This window comes from Peromyscus leucopus, chromosome 2, assembly GCF_004664715.2.
Source record: "Peromyscus leucopus breed LL Stock chromosome 2, UCI_PerLeu_2.1, whole genome shotgun sequence".
Taxonomy (NCBI): Eukaryota; Metazoa; Chordata; class Mammalia; order Rodentia; family Cricetidae; genus Peromyscus; species Peromyscus leucopus.
The window spans coordinates 111,064,726-111,079,795 of NC_051064.1; the positions used below are offsets into that span (position 1 = coordinate 111,064,726).

General features: G+C 53.2%; 1 protein-coding gene across 1 annotated transcript in view; it reads left to right on the plus strand.

Moving 5' to 3' along the window:
* Slc1a7 (solute carrier family 1 member 7) overlaps positions 1-15,070 on the plus strand; it is a 48,645-nt gene that overhangs the window by 26,122 nt on the left and 7,453 nt on the right. Inside the window, exons 3-5 of the mRNA XM_028890362.2 lie at positions 1,173-1,388; positions 11,880-11,922; positions 14,074-14,296. Coding sequence (XP_028746195.1) covers positions 1,173-1,388; positions 11,880-11,922; positions 14,074-14,296 — 482 coding nt within the window. The remainder of the gene's footprint in view (positions 1-1,172; positions 1,389-11,879; positions 11,923-14,073; positions 14,297-15,070) is intronic.

Here is a 15,070-nt window from a genome sequence, read left to right on the forward strand (position 1 = left end):
TCATGCACCTGGTTCAGACCCCAGCCTACCCTATCAGGGACACCTTATAACAACTCAGAGAAATGGGGTGGAGACAGGAGAAAGCGCAGGGACCAGGAGAGGAGGTTAGACACCATGAGAGGCCTCCAAGAGAAGGGACCTTTGCCCTGGGACTAATGAGAGGACCAGTCCATGCCCAGGGCCAAGCAGAGCTGCCCAGGTCTCCGGGATAAGGCCTGTCCTACGGGGTGGGCACTGGCTGCCGCTGGGTATGGAGCTGGCATTGAGGAGGACATGAGGAACGGGGAGGATTATCTGCTCTTGTTTACATGATTAAAACCAGACAAATACTTCCTTTATCTGAAAGAATGAAAGGGCTTTGGAGGAAAATCCTTTTGGCATGGAAACAAAGCGCAGGCATTTCCTTAATTAATCTCTCCACTCCCTCCCCCAAAGCAGAGACACCTTCCTCACTGGCCAGGCAAGGGGGTGGTCTGGCTGAGGCCCACTCTGGCAGATATGCCTCTGTGTTCTCATGTGGGGAGGGGGATCTTGGACCCCTAGATGGAAGAAAGACTTGCTTGTCAGGGTCGCATGGCCAGCTGGCAGGCTAGGTCACCGTCTCCCTCACGCATTAGTTCCTTCAGTAAGCCTGTAGTGACCTTCCACTCCCTGTCAGCTGGTGCTCTGGGCATTGGAGACCCACACAAAAGTCATCCATGCCCCTTTCATGTGCACTCCACCTTGTGATCCAATTAGGCAGGTACACACACCGTGACAACCAGGGTCATGAGAGAAGAGGCTGGGGGGACCCCAGGACAGACTCCTTCCTACCACTGGCGGTGTGAAAGGACGTCACTGTAGAAGTGACGTGGCCCGGCCCTGTCCCGTGAGGAGTTGGGCAAGTATAGGGGGTTCTGAGGGGAACCATGCAGAGGGAACAGCAGAGGTAAGGATGCAGAGGTGTGACGTCCTGGACTGGAGATCCGGGTTCCAGAGAGAGAGAGAGAGAGACAGAGAGAGAGCAGAGCAAGGGAAGTTAGGGGCCTCAGGACTGGGTAAGCCAGAGGGAGACTTCCTGAAGCACGTGAGGAAACAGGACTTAGTGGCAAGGGAGCCACAGTGAGCACACTGGAGTTCATGGCCAAGGTCTCGCGCCTCTCACAAGGTACCTGACTCACCTTACCTTCCAGCTTGATGTCCGGCCTTGCCTCCCTGGATGCCAAGACCTCCAGCCGCTTGGGCATCCTCACTGTGGCATACTACCTGTGGACTACCTTTCTGGCTGTCGTTGTGGGCATCATCATGGTCTCCATCATCCACCCTGGTGGCGCAGCGCAGAAGGAGACGACCGAACAGAGTGGGAAGCCGGTCATGAGCTCAGCGGATGCCCTGCTGGACCTTGTCCGGTAACTTTCTGTCCATACGCTCTTGGAAGCCCCAGGCCTGACACAGGTCCCCTGTGTGGCCTCCAGAGGGTACACAGAACGTGGGACTCAGGTCAGCTCTAGACTGTATGTGGCCACATGGGGCAGGATGAACCCTGTGACCCTCTAGTACACTGACATCAGTGGTGAACACGTCTCTGTCCCCAGCCCCTGGGCTGCCTGCTAGGTTCTGCTCTGCCATCTCCATGGCTGGGGACAGGTGAGGGAAGACCGGGCTGAGAAGGGCTGTGAGTTGACTGATCCCACAGCTGTTGTGGCCACCCAGCCTGCAAGGCAGGACGCCAGTAGTTATGGGTTCCTCCTTTTCTCCATTGGTCCCTTTGCCCTAAATGAGAAAACAAGACTCGAAGAAGCAGAGTAGCTTTCCCAGTTTATCTAGCAGCGAGGTGAGGCACCAGGCTTCCATCCAGGCTGCCTGGCAGCCAGGACAGTGCCTTTGTGGAACCACTGCCTTAGCCACAGCGCCATGGACCTGAGCCAGCTCCCTGCCTGTCAATTACCCTCCTGGCCCTCACCAGTGCCAGCTCTGGGCCCAGGCCTGGATCAGGAGGCTCAGCCTCCACCCTGCCCCTGCTCTAGGAGAGAAAGACCATGGCATGCAGACCCGCTTCTAAAGGCCACGGGAAGCAGGTTTGATTTTTTTTTTTTTTTCTGCAGTGGTGGTAATGCAGCCTAGGGTCTTCTGCATGCTGGGCAAATGCTCTGCCATTGAGCACAGCCCCAGTCATAACTTTCAAATACAGGAGCAGCATGGTCCAATGTAGAAGGCTCCCTCTAGGCACCAGAGAGGCCATGGACCAGAGTCAAGCAGGGCAGGAGAGGAAGGCAGAATTGGGATTGGCACAGGGTGGTGGCCACTGGATGGGACTGGGAAGACTGGCATGATTAGCAGGAACACCATCAGGAGTCAGGAGCACGAGAGTAAGGGTGGGCAAGGTGGGTGCTGCTGGCTGTGGCCCAAGCATCTGAGGGGATAACATGTGGTGGCCAAGCCAGAGGAAGGTCTGCAGCAGGCACAAATTTGCCACAGGAGAATTTGAATTTCTTGGGTGGATCCAAGCTGAAGATGGAGATTTTGAGGTAAGGCATGTGGCCCTGAGGATGGAGGGCTTAGTCCGGGACATATGAGTGTGTCAGGACTGGACAGCCCCTGCACACAATCACAGTGGAAATAGCCTGTGTCTTAGGATTTTATTGCTGTGAAGAGACGCCATGGCCATGGCAACTCTTATAAAGGAAAACAGTTAACTGGGGCTGGCTTACAGTTCAGAGGTTTAGTCCATTATTGTCATGGTGGGAAGCATGGTGGCATGCAGGCAGACACGGTGCTGGAGAGGTGGCTGAGAGTTTATATCTGGATGAACAGGCAGCGGGAAGAGAGAGAGACACTGGGCCTGGCTTCAGCTTCTGAAACCTCAGCGCCCAACCCCCAGTGACACACTTCCTCCAGTCGGGCCACACCTATTCCAACAAGGCCACACATCCTAGTCCTTTCAAATACTGCCACTTCCTCTGAGCCTATGGGGGCCATTTTCATTCACACCACCACGGCCTGGTGGGCCCAACTGGCTGACTTGCTCTATGGGTTCCTCCCAGGCCCTCCTCCCCTTCTAATCAGTTTAAGATGTAAGTCCAGGCCAATCTGATACCAAAGCCCCAGATTCATCCATTTGACACAAACCCTGCCCCTGCCTTGTGGATCTGATTCTGGTCTGGGAAAATGCAGTGGGAAGTTTCTTGCTTGTTTGCTCCACCCTAACAGGAGGGTACACGGGAACCCACTCTCCTGGGCATGTGTGCACTGCTGTAGGCATTCCCTGGTTGTGTTTCTTGCAGGGTTTCCATAGGTTCTAGCCCTCCTCACGTTGGGCTCTCCCGCTAAAATAATCCCTGTTCCATCTGGGCATTTAGAATGCTCCCTTCGGTCAATATCTCTGGTCAGCCCCTAAGCCTGGGTTACCTCTGGGCTGCCCTCTTGCTTAGGGTCCATTCTGTAAGGGCTGGCCCACGGGAAGTATGTTTATCTTTGCTAGACGTGCAAGCCTTTCCCAGGGTCTTTGGATATGAGTCAGGCACAAGCCTCTACATTCCTCAAATCCTGGGAGACACAGCCGGGGTCCCGGAGTTAGAGAGGAACATTCTTCCCTCCCTCATGGGAACTGATGGCCACGCTCAGCTTCTGTCCCTCTCCGTGGGAGTATCTATCCTGTGTGTCAGCGAGTTGCCGCTGTGTAACAACCCGTCCCGAACGGATGGGCTTGAAATGTCAAACCGGGGTTTGCAGTCGGCGGGAAGGGTCTGCTGATTCCGACTGAGCCCACTCAGGGTCTGCAGAAGGCGGAAGGTCTGGGTGACAGGGGCCTGGGACGGCTTGGCTGAGACAGTTCTGCAGGCCGCTCGTGGTCTCTGTGCTTCGAGGCCAGTCCTGTTTTCTCAGAATGGCAACGTGGGAAGAAGCCATTGTGGGAAGAAGCTGGCCCGGGCACTTTCTTACCATGCAGGTTGAAGGGATGGAACTGAAGCACGAGGCTTCTGTAAGCCAGGTGACATGACATCCCACACCATGGCTTTGAATGTCCCAAGACACCAGTGAGCTCCAGTTTTGGTGCAACCTGTCAACCTCTAGTGTGAACTCTTGGCTCTAGCACACACTTGTCTATAACATCTCCGAGCTAACACGTCCAAGCAAAAGGCCTCAGCCCCACCCACCTCCCTCCGCACCGCCCACTCTCCGGCCCCCAGCCCCACCCACCTCCCTCCGCACCGCCCACTCTCCGGCCCCAGCCCCACCCACCTCCCTCCGCACCGCCCACTCTCCGGCCCCAGCCCCACCCACCTCCCTCCGCACCGCCCACTCTCCGGCCCCAGCCCCACCCACCTCCCTCCGCACCGCCCACTCTCCGGCCCCAGCCCCACCCACCTCCCTCCGCACCGCCCACTCTCCGGCCCCAGCCCCACCCACCTCCCTCCGCACCGCCCACTCTCCGGCCCCCGCATCCACTCCTCTGAATGCTGTCAACTCTCCCTTCAAAACCGGACCAGACCATGGCCCTTCGGTGCCGTGTTTGCCGTTCTCACCGCCACCTTCTGTTGGAGAGTCCAGTGGGCTCCCCTGCTTTCTCTCTGCTCCAGTCTGGTGTGTTTTCAGCACAGCAGCTCAGTAAGCCACCCCCTCGGTGTCCACGGCTTGCTCACCTAAAGCCACACCCCCTCGGTGTCCACGGCTCACCTAAAGCCACACCCCCTCGGTGTCCACGGCTTGCTCACCTACAAGCCACACCCCCTCGGTGTCCACGGCTCACCTACAAGCCACACCCCCTCGGTGTCCACGGCTCGCCTAGAAGCCACACCCCCTCGGTGTCCACGGCTCACCTAAAGCCACACCCCCTCGGTGTCCACGGCTTGCTCACCTACAAGCCACACCCCCTCGGTGTCCACGGCTTGCTCACCTACAAGCCACACCCCCTCGGTGTCCACGGCTCGCCTGCAAGCTGTCCCCTCGGTGTCTGTGGCTTTCAGCCATCACAATGCCTCCTTCCCTCTCCACTGCCTCACCCAGGGCCTCTGAGCTCCACTCTTGCCCTGACTCCAGCCACACCAGCCTCAGGCGATCTTGCCTCGTCCTGTGTGTCCTTGCCTTCATGCTGTCCCTGCCTCTCTGCGCCCGCCGCCTTTCCTGGTGAGTGAGCATGCCTCCATTCTTCGCTTTGCTGAGGTCCTGCTTTGTTGATCTTTGATCTTCACTTAGCTGAGTTTTCCTGCCCCGCCCCTCTCACTACCTGACACGATCAAACCCTCAGATTTCTCTACTTCTTCCTGTCACCCGCCCACCCCTGGCGGTGGCGGGTCTTCACAGGCCTGTCCAGGAGAAGCAAGTAGCTCTCATACAAGGTTGTCTTGCCGGCACAGCAGTTAGGGGTCTAAGTCTCCGGAGCAGCCTCTGCTAGTCAGGAAAAGCCTGCACCCAGAGGACTCGGTGGGCTGCCTGGGGCGGACAGGGCAGGGCAGGAGGAGAAGCAGGTGTACTGGAGGCCAAGGAAAGAGGAACTGTGAGAGAACTCCTTCTAAGAGCTGCTATTTCTAGGACTATGCTCCTGTGATCCATCACTTCTCAGACCCTGTGATTCAAAACAGCTTTTCCACAGGGTGGGAAGGGCAGCTGATGTGCAGGGAGCCCAGCCCTCCCGACTCGCCCTCCCTGCTTAGGGCTGCCAGGCTCTGGGTTCCACACATGTGTCGGAGTCAAATGTTCCGGCCTTGGTCTGCTCTTGGTGGCTTCTCAAACGGTGAAGTCAGTCCTTCTGTGTGGAGGCTCTGCAGAGCTGTGTGGTTGGGCACCGGGGGTTGCAGGGAAGGTGGCATGCTTCTCGGGTGCCGAACCACCACCTTCGATCCCTGAGGTCTTACCTCCTTTCCTGCCCACCAGAAGCCACTGTGGCCTTGAGTTGGTGGGTCTCTTTCCAGGGCCCCTTCTGGCTCTGTAGCTGCACACACAAGGCCCACAGCGAGCGAGTGGAGGCTGCGGGGTGTGCGCAGAAACTTCTGGAGGTGGGTTATGGCGCAACACTGGCAGAATTCAACCTCAAACACTGTAAATGCCAGGTCTGGCTTGGCTTTCCGGCCTCAAACCTGGAATGCTGGGCCTGGGGTGGAGCTCAGTGGCAGGGCACAGGTCTCGTATCATGAGGCTGCAGGTTTAATCCCTACCACCAAAAAAAGGGGGAGGGGATGAGAAGCTGGTGATGTCGGGAATGGTGACTAGGAGCAAGGAGGGTAGGCAGGATGTGACTCTAGGCACGGGATGCCCGGGGAGGCAGCCCATCTTTAAGTCTGTAGGCGAAAGCACTGTGCCCAGAACTAGAGGAACAAATATGAGTCCCCACATCAGGACCGAGCACCATCCGCAGCAGTCAGAGGAGGAAGGTGCATGGACATCACTGTCTGAAGCTCTGGGAGTAAGGGAGGGGCCCAGAGCCGCTTTACCACAGCCCGGAGCAGGCATCTGCTAAATGATGCTGACGGAGTAAGAACACCTATGACCAGGATGGAGGCCCTGGGGACCTGGGGACACAAGGGACCATGTGAAATGACAGAAAGACAAGAGGCTGGTCACACAGGGAAACGAGGCAAAGATGTGTACTCGTGTCTCCAAGATGATTCCGGATCGCTACAGACTGTGTCCCTGGCTGACCCTGCCAAGTCATTAATTCATTTCCCAGGGCTCCAAGTCAGAACCTTGACGTCGGCTCCCAGGGCGGCCTCAGGAAGTCCGAGCAGAGCACTAATCAGAGCTGGCTGCTGCTTTTTCCACCTTATTAAAACACCACAGAGATTAAGTAATAACTTGGCTCCATTTGGAGCTCCTCTTTAGCATCCTGAGGATTGGATGAGCCGCTCGGGAGCCGTTCTTGAAAAGGAGCAATCCCTTGGTGTGTGTGGTGGGGGGTCCCAGGTTGGGAGTGTGTTTGGAACCATCTCAGTGAGAACTCACAAAGAGCAGATATGTGGAGGGTAGCCTTGGCAGGGAGCCCAGGCTAGACACTCAGAGTTGCAGGTGTGACTGTTCACATCCCCAGCCACACTCTGTCTATGCTTTTAGGTAGCTGCTACCAGGGCACAGGCCTCATGGGATAAAGGAGGAGTTCTCCTGTAAGAATTCAGGACCAACAGAAAATGAGCATTTTCCCAACTAACAATCAAAAGTATGGTTTTGGTTTTTTTGATTTGGTTTGGTTTTTTGAGACAGGGTTTCTCTGTGTAGCCCTGGCTGTCCTGAAACTCGCTCTGTAGACCAGGCTGGCCTCAGATTCATGGAGATCCGCCTGCCTCTGCCCCCTGAGTGCTGGAATTAAAGGCGTGCACCAACAATGCCTGGCTCAAAAGTCTTAATTGAGTCTGCTGGGAAGTTTGTTGGTGACTAAGATGAGTCTGTATCTCAGCTGAGAACTGCACTGGCTGGGAGTTAAGGGAGACTCAAGGCCCTGGAGGCTTCGGTGAGGGAAAGCTTTGTCTCAGAAGCAGGCCATTCCTTGTCCCCAGGAGCTCATGCTTGGCTGCCTGTGTACTTGGTTGTGTTTAGCTCCTGGACCTCATCATCAGTATGTCTCGTGGCCCAAGAAGGCTGCTCAAGCTCCAGCTGACTCATCTGTATTCCAGGAAGAGTGAAGAAAATTGGAGGAAAGGACACAAGGGTTCTAGACCAGTGGTTTTCAACCTGTGGGTCAGTCACAATCCCTCTGGCAAACCTCTCTCTCCAAAAATATTTACATCACGATTCATAACAGCAGCAAAATTACAGTTATGAAGTAGCAATGAAATAATTGTATGGCTGGGGATCACCACACCATGAGGAACTGTACTAGAGGGTCGCAGCACTAGGAAGGTTGAGAACCACTGTCCTAGGCTAAAGCCATTCTTTAGGGATGGTGTTTAATGACTTCCCCCATCTTTGGGGCTGTCCCATTAAGGACAGGAGAGGACAGGCGTCAGGGTTTGACGGGCAGGCCTTGTGGTCTTATTGGTGAAATTATTAAGGCCACTCCACTTAGTTAAAAGGAAGATTTATTTAGTGGACAACTTACAAAAAGGGAAAGGTAGGTCACAGGGTCTGGGGAAGGTGTATCGCAGTCCAGCGGTGTTCTCTGGAGCTCTGTCATTCAGGGTCCCGACACAGAGAGAGCCCTCGCCCATCCAGATCTCGGGTCTCCAGGCGCCTCCCCTGGCCCCGCCTCGTAGGCGTGACAGTTGCCAGAGTCTCAATGGGGGTTGGAACTTCCAGATCCAAGCTGGAATGGCTACCCACTACAGGGTCTCTGACCCTAACAGGCCTCCCTGAGCAAGGAAGGAGGGGGGTGCACACTGGTGCTCCCCCTTGTAAAGTGGCCTCATGCTAAAGAAGTCTTGAAGGAGTGTACACACTTGGCTCTTGAGTTCTTCTTGGGCTAGAGCCTGTTCTTTAAGGCTGACCACCTCCTAAGTCCCTTGATTCTCCTGGGGCTCCTGACCAAGATTTTCACACTGACAATCAGTGCAATCTGATGACAGACATCAGCTTCCAACTCACTCAATGGGATCCCAGCTCCTGACCTCTGCTTCTCCCCTCCCTGGTGACGAAACCGAGACCTCTGGGGGAGGGGGAGTGATGGCGGGTCACAGAATACTCTCCCGAGGACAGCCTCTGCCTGGGTAGTTCCTCCCCCCTCCTCCTCTGGCCAGATGTGTCCACGGAGCCTGAATCTTAGCCCGAGTACAAACGCGGCAGCCGCCGCCGCTTCTGGCCAGGGCCGCTGGGGAGGAGGCTTAGGAAAGGAAGCACACTCACGTCCACGTGCACAGCTTCTCTCATGTGTGAACTGAAACTTGAAAGAAGAGAATTGCCAGGACAAGTGAGCTGAGGGCGAGCCAGGCAGGGAGCGGGAGTGTGTTATCACAGCCCATTCCGGGAAGCCGGAACAAGAGCATCTCCAATCTGCCACCTTCCTAGAAGGGCCCTGAAGGGCGGAGGTGCAAGTGTCTTAGAGAAAGGTCACTGCAGCGGCCACCTGGAAGCACCCCATCTCCTCCACCTCCCCAGTGAGTGCACTGTCACTTTACAAAACATTAAAAAAAAAATGCTTTTGGCAATTTGCACATCTTCTTTTGTGAAGTGAATTGGTGGGTGTACCTCTGCCTTTCTTTGTTGAAGTGTTACTGTTTTGTGACCCATTTGCTTGAGTAGCAAATATTTTCAGAGTCCCTACTCTGTTCCAGGAGCAAAGCAGGGGGAAAGAACACGCCCCTACCCTCTAGGGAGCTGAGATTCCCGAGAGAGAAGACAGCTGGTGGAGATGGAAGAAAAGCAGGAATTGTTGAAAATGGTTTTAGATGCTGATTACTTGGGCCATTGAGATGCCCAGCTTGTCTCTCACTTGTTTTATAATTTCATTTACATTGTAACCTTACAAAGCATCTTGTTGTTCCTTCAGATCATCATTTTGCTATAATTATAGGTTTTCAGAGGGTAGCAAAGAAAATAAATCCTACCTATCCTCACCAGTGACCCGGATGTTAGCATCTTCTACAACCGCAGGAATTTTCAAACTAAGAAATAGAACTGGGTCACCTTGAACTAAACTATAGGGACCTGGTCTGTTCAGCCTTTTGGGGCAGGGGCTCAGGTAGCCCAGACTGGATTTGAACTCATCAGGTAGCTGAGGATGACGTGAACTCCTGATCTTCCTGCTTCTGCCTCTCCAGTGCCAGGGTTGCAGGCTTGTGCCACCATCCCGGTTTGTTACAGAACTCCATTTGGATATCACTAATTTTTCCATGAATATCCTTTTCTGTTCTGGGACCCCAGCCAAGATGGCTTAGTGAACCGAGGAATGTCTTCTTCTCAATGAGTAAAATCAGTTGAGTTGTCCACTTTGTTCTTAGTGAGTGCTTCCATGTTTAGGAGGTTATAAAATATTAACCAATTATCCTCTAGACTTTTACTGTTTCATTAGAAAAAAATTATGTCCTGAAGTCAAGTGGAATTTGTTCTGGTGGAAGACATTAAATGACAGAGGGGACAACTTTTCAGAATGGCTGGTCAGCTATTCCGTTCTAATGGTGAATCCTTTAATTCCTCACTGCCTTGTGAAGCAGCTTCCCCAAATATGAAGTGCTTGTTGGGCCGGGCACCATAGCACATGCCTGTAATCTGAGTGCTTGAGGAGATGGCAGGTTTGGGAGCCGTCTGCGGTACATGGAGAGACCCTGTCTATAGTTAGATAGATAGATAATTAGATAGATGAATGATAGATAATTAATTAGATAGATAATTAGATAGATGATAGATAGATGATAAGTAGGTAGGTAGATAGATGGTAGATGGATAGATAGATAATTGGTAGGTAGATAGATGATAGGTAAGTGGATAGATAGATGATAGATAGATAGATAATAGATGATAATAGATAGATGATAGGTAGATAGAAGATTGATAGATGATAGACAGATAGATGATAGACAAAAGATAAATAGATGGATAGATGATAGGTAGATAGATGATAGATAGATAGATAGATAGATAGATAGATAGATAGATAGATAGACAGACAGACAGACAGACTGGCAAGCCAGCTCATCAGCTACTTGCCACACAAGCCTGACAACTTGTTTGATCCCTAGAACCCACAAAAGGCAGAAGGAGAGAACTGACTCCTATAAGTTGTTCTCTGACATCATGACACTCCGTGACATGCCTCAGCACTCACCTGCACACACACACACACACACACACACACACACACACACACACACACACCGTGAAATGCTTAGCCATTGGAGGTTCTGCCCCATGCTCCGGGCTCTATGGTGTGGGTTGTCATAGTGTTGTGTGTATAGTGCATTGCGTTGATAACAATTACACTTGTCTAGTATATTTTCATATCTAGCAGGACAAAAGCCCCTCCACCTTCAGCCTTATAATAAATATTTATAAGATGAGGTCAGCTCTCCACTGGCGTGAGTTTCATGTCCCCCAGAGTCAACCAACTGCCAGTCAAACACTTTTGGGGAGCACACTCACGTGTGTGCACTAAATGTGCGGCCTTTCCTGTCATCAGTCCGTCCAGGCAGCACAGCACCTCCTGATGTCACACTCCTGGGCTCGAGGCATGCACAAGGACCGGAGATGATTGACAGCCAGGCAGCATGTGCCTGTGTGTGGGTCATGCACATTCTGAGCCCCTTTGATGTCTCCTAACACAGCATCCTCAAACTGGGAGCTCTAGGGAGGTTCTCGGGTCAATCTCTGACCCAAGTAAGGGATGGCAATAATGGTTCACTTGCGTGTCCAGTCTGAGTTGGGCCCACGCACACACAAAGGTTATCAAAGATAGAGGGGAAGCCAGGTGTGGTGACACACGTCTTTGGTCCCAGCACTTGGGAGGCAGAGGCAGGTGGATCGCTATGAGTTTGAGGCCAGCCTGGTCTACAGAGTGAGATCCAGGACAGCCAAGTCTATACAGTGAGACCCTGTGTCTCAAGAAAGAAATAAACAAAATGGTTGAAGGGACAACTGGAGATTTGCCTTTAGGAGGCCATCTCATGGGAAGATAAACATCTATGAGTTGCCAAGGTGATCCACGTACAGAAAGGCCACAGGCCTGCCTAGGAGTCAGACACCTGGCTGGGGAAAATGTGCTCATTTGCCTAGCAGTTAAGCAGTTGGGGAAATAAGGATGTCATGCCAGTCTGTGGGAGCAGTGTGAGCAAGGCCTGGGACTGGGAAAGAACAATGTTTGGTTAGGACATTCTAAGAGTCAGTGGGGACCAGGGGCATGGGGAAGAGACACCTTCAGTGGGACTCATGAGAGGCTTCCACTGCCCCCTACCAAGGGTGTGTTCTGATGACCACCCTCTTCGCCCAAAGGCCTCCTGTGCTAGCACTGGAATCCTTAATTCCTGCCTCTCTTCTCTTCCCAGGAACATGTTCCCAGCCAACCTGGTAGAGGCCACATTCAAACAGGTGAGCAGAGCCTGGCTGCGGAGGGAGAGGCAGGAGGGGATGGAAGGCAGGGCTATCTGGGCCTGGTTGGAAAGTGACGGGCTGGCAGCCTTCCTGTCTTCTACAGGTGGATGCCCTGAGGGGTTGGAGGGGGGGGGCGACAGGGCTAGGATCCATATCTTAGCCCCTCCCATGGCCACACCCCTGTCCTGGGTTCCAGTTACTCAAAAAGAAACTCCATGGGGCAGAAGAAAGCCTTGACTGAGCACCTGACTCAGCACACTGGTGTTCACACTCGCCCTCCCAATCATCCTTACAAGTAGTGTCCACACTAAGGTAAGACCAGCCCATCTCCTGGATGGGAAAACTGAGGCTCAGAAGTAGATCAGTGCTCAAGATCATACCACTAGTCGAGGGCGAGAGAGTGGGGTGAATTCAGGCCAGGCCAGCATCTAAACCTGCTTTCTCTCTAAAAACAATCTCCCCATAAGAATAATAACAACATTCACTCTGGGAAATTAGGAAAAGATTAAAATACAGGAAACAGGCCCTGGGGAATGTGGCTCAGTTAGTAGAGTGGAGCCTCGCATGGTCAGAGCCCCGGGTTGGATTCCCAGCACGTAAACAAGGTTTGAGAGCATGCTTGTAATCCTCAGGACTTGGGGGAGTTGGGGCAGCCTGGGCAATATGAGACTCTGCCTAAATAAATAAATAATAAGTGAGTAAGTAAATAAATAAATAAACAAACTTAACAGGGAAAAAAAAACATATAAACTCCACCCTCGGTTACCGCATGAAAATCCCCTCTAGGTCCAGGATCTAGAATAGTGGAAGCAGATGCCGCTGCTTCTCTAGACCGCGGTTTGAAACTGATGTTAGCATCTGCAGGCAGGCGTCTGCCTCTTGTCCCCACCCCACTCTCACCAGGTCATGAGCGTCCTCCCCAGGTAGACCCCTGTGTACTGTCTGTCTGTCTGTCCTCCCCAGGTAGACCCCTGTGTACTGTCTGTCTGTCCTCCCCGCGCAGGATGTTCCCAAGCACTTTGCCCACACTTCAGCTCCTTTCCAGACCTCTACCCTTTCTCCTGTCTGCCAGTTGCCGGATGCAACCCAGCTAGTGTTTTCCTAAATCTTTTGCCTGGGCGAGGCTGAGTGTTGGGCTGGGGACACAGAGCAGGTGGCTAAGGGCCTGGAAAGGGACCCCACAAGGAGCAGCTGTGAAGATGAAGCAAGTTGCCAACCTCTTAATAATCTTCATCTGGGAACACAGCCGCCATGGTACAGGGCCCTGGAAGCTAGGCGGGGCAGTGTGCCTTCTGCCCTGGTGTGGGGAGTTATTGGAGGTTACAGAGTATGTACTCTATTGCATAGCCTTTTCCTTCTGACAAACTACTCATCTTTCGAGACCCAAGTCAAAAGCCTCCCTCCTTGTTAGTCACTCTCTTCCCCAAGGCCCTGAGCAGAAGTGTGTCTGGTTCAGCTCTGTACGGGCTAATGTTGGTAGCAGTAAGCCGCACATGGGGCTTTCCACATGCCAGGAGCTGTGGGAAGCACCCTATTTCATCTGGCGAGGGAGACGCAATTGTGGTCCCCTTTTATAGGTGAGGGACACGAAGTCAGGCACTGTTGGTCCATGTATTTCCTGAACTGACTCCTCTCTTCCCCCAAGAGCCCATGGTCTTGATGCTGTGCTCTTTGAAGGACAGCTGCCCCCTTGTTTGGGCTCCTGGAATCTGAGGAATGAGGGAGCGAGCCCTAGAAATGGCTTGGTGGGCAGAGGAGGACCTTGGGTAGCTGGCCTTCTCATCAATGAGGTCCCTGGGCGGGCCTAGGTGCTTTCTCTGAGAAGGTTCTGGATTTTTCCAATGGACAGCAGGGCTTCAGGTTGTCAGATGCATGGATGCCGGCCTGGTGGAAGGGATGAGATGGATGACGGAGCTTCTGGCAGAGGAGGAGGTAGATTGATGGAGGGAGTCAGCTGGAGAGAGCTGTGGGCAGTGTGTAGTTGGGTGGAGGACTTCTCTTTGTGGTAGGTAACATCCCAGCTCTCCAGATTCTCCCTCGACAGTCCATTGACATCCACATAACACAGGCGCGTACAAATGTGCCCTCGAGATGTTTCCTGTAATAACCGGGTACTGATTCCCTCCCGGTTGGCATGCTCCCCAACAGTACCGCACCAAGACCACTCCAGTTATCAAGTCTCCCAAAGGGGCTTCAGAGGAGGCCCCTCCTCAGCGGATCCTCATCTACGGGGTCCAGGAAGATAACGGCTCACGTGTGCAGAACTTTGCCCTGGACCTGACCCCCCCACCTGAGATTGTCTACAAGTCCGAGCCTGGCACCAGCGATGGCATGAACGTGCTGGGCATCGTCATCTTCTCGGCCACCATGGGTACGTGCGGTCACTGTCCCCAGTAGTGCCCCTTCCGGTCTTCTAGGTCCTTCTTTTCTGTTCTACCTAAGTGGCTCCAAGCCCTTCTTCGTGCTGAGAATTCCTGCCCTGGGGCTGCTCTGCCCACACAAGGGTCTGCCCCCATCTCTCTTGGCCCTCAGACTCCCCCAGCAGCCTGTCTTTGTACCTTTTTACTGAAGTCACGTGAGGATAGTTGGTGAAGAGTTGGCACTGTCCGTTAAGACTTTCACCCACATCCGGGCTTTCCCATAGCTGCCTCTCTCTCTAGAGCTGTGTGTGTCGCCTCTTGGGGCTCGTAGTAACCTCCCTGAGCATGTCTTTCCCTTTGCAAGTGTTTTTCTGGGTCTCCAAAGTCGCTCCAACCACAGTGATTTATTTACTTAATCCACTAAGGGCATGACTTGGGGTCCTTATTTGTACGTGAACCTTCGAAGGCATGCGCCTTTTTTGTTGTGATGGTGTGTGGGTGTGTGCGGTGGGGGTAGTTTTATATTCTTAGGTTTGCCTGTGTTTTGTTTTTGAACTTTTTCTTTTGGAAATTTCATACCTGTATGCAATGAATACAGTTTAGGTTGTTTTTGTTTGTTGTTTGTTTTGTTTATTTTGAGGCCATGCCTCATGCAGCCTGGGCAGGCCTCAAACTCACTTTGTAGCCGAGGATGGCCTTGAATTCCTGACCCTCCTGCTTCCATCTGCCAAATGGGATTATAAGTGTAAGCCACCTCAGCCCACATTCTTGCTCTTAAAGAGCCC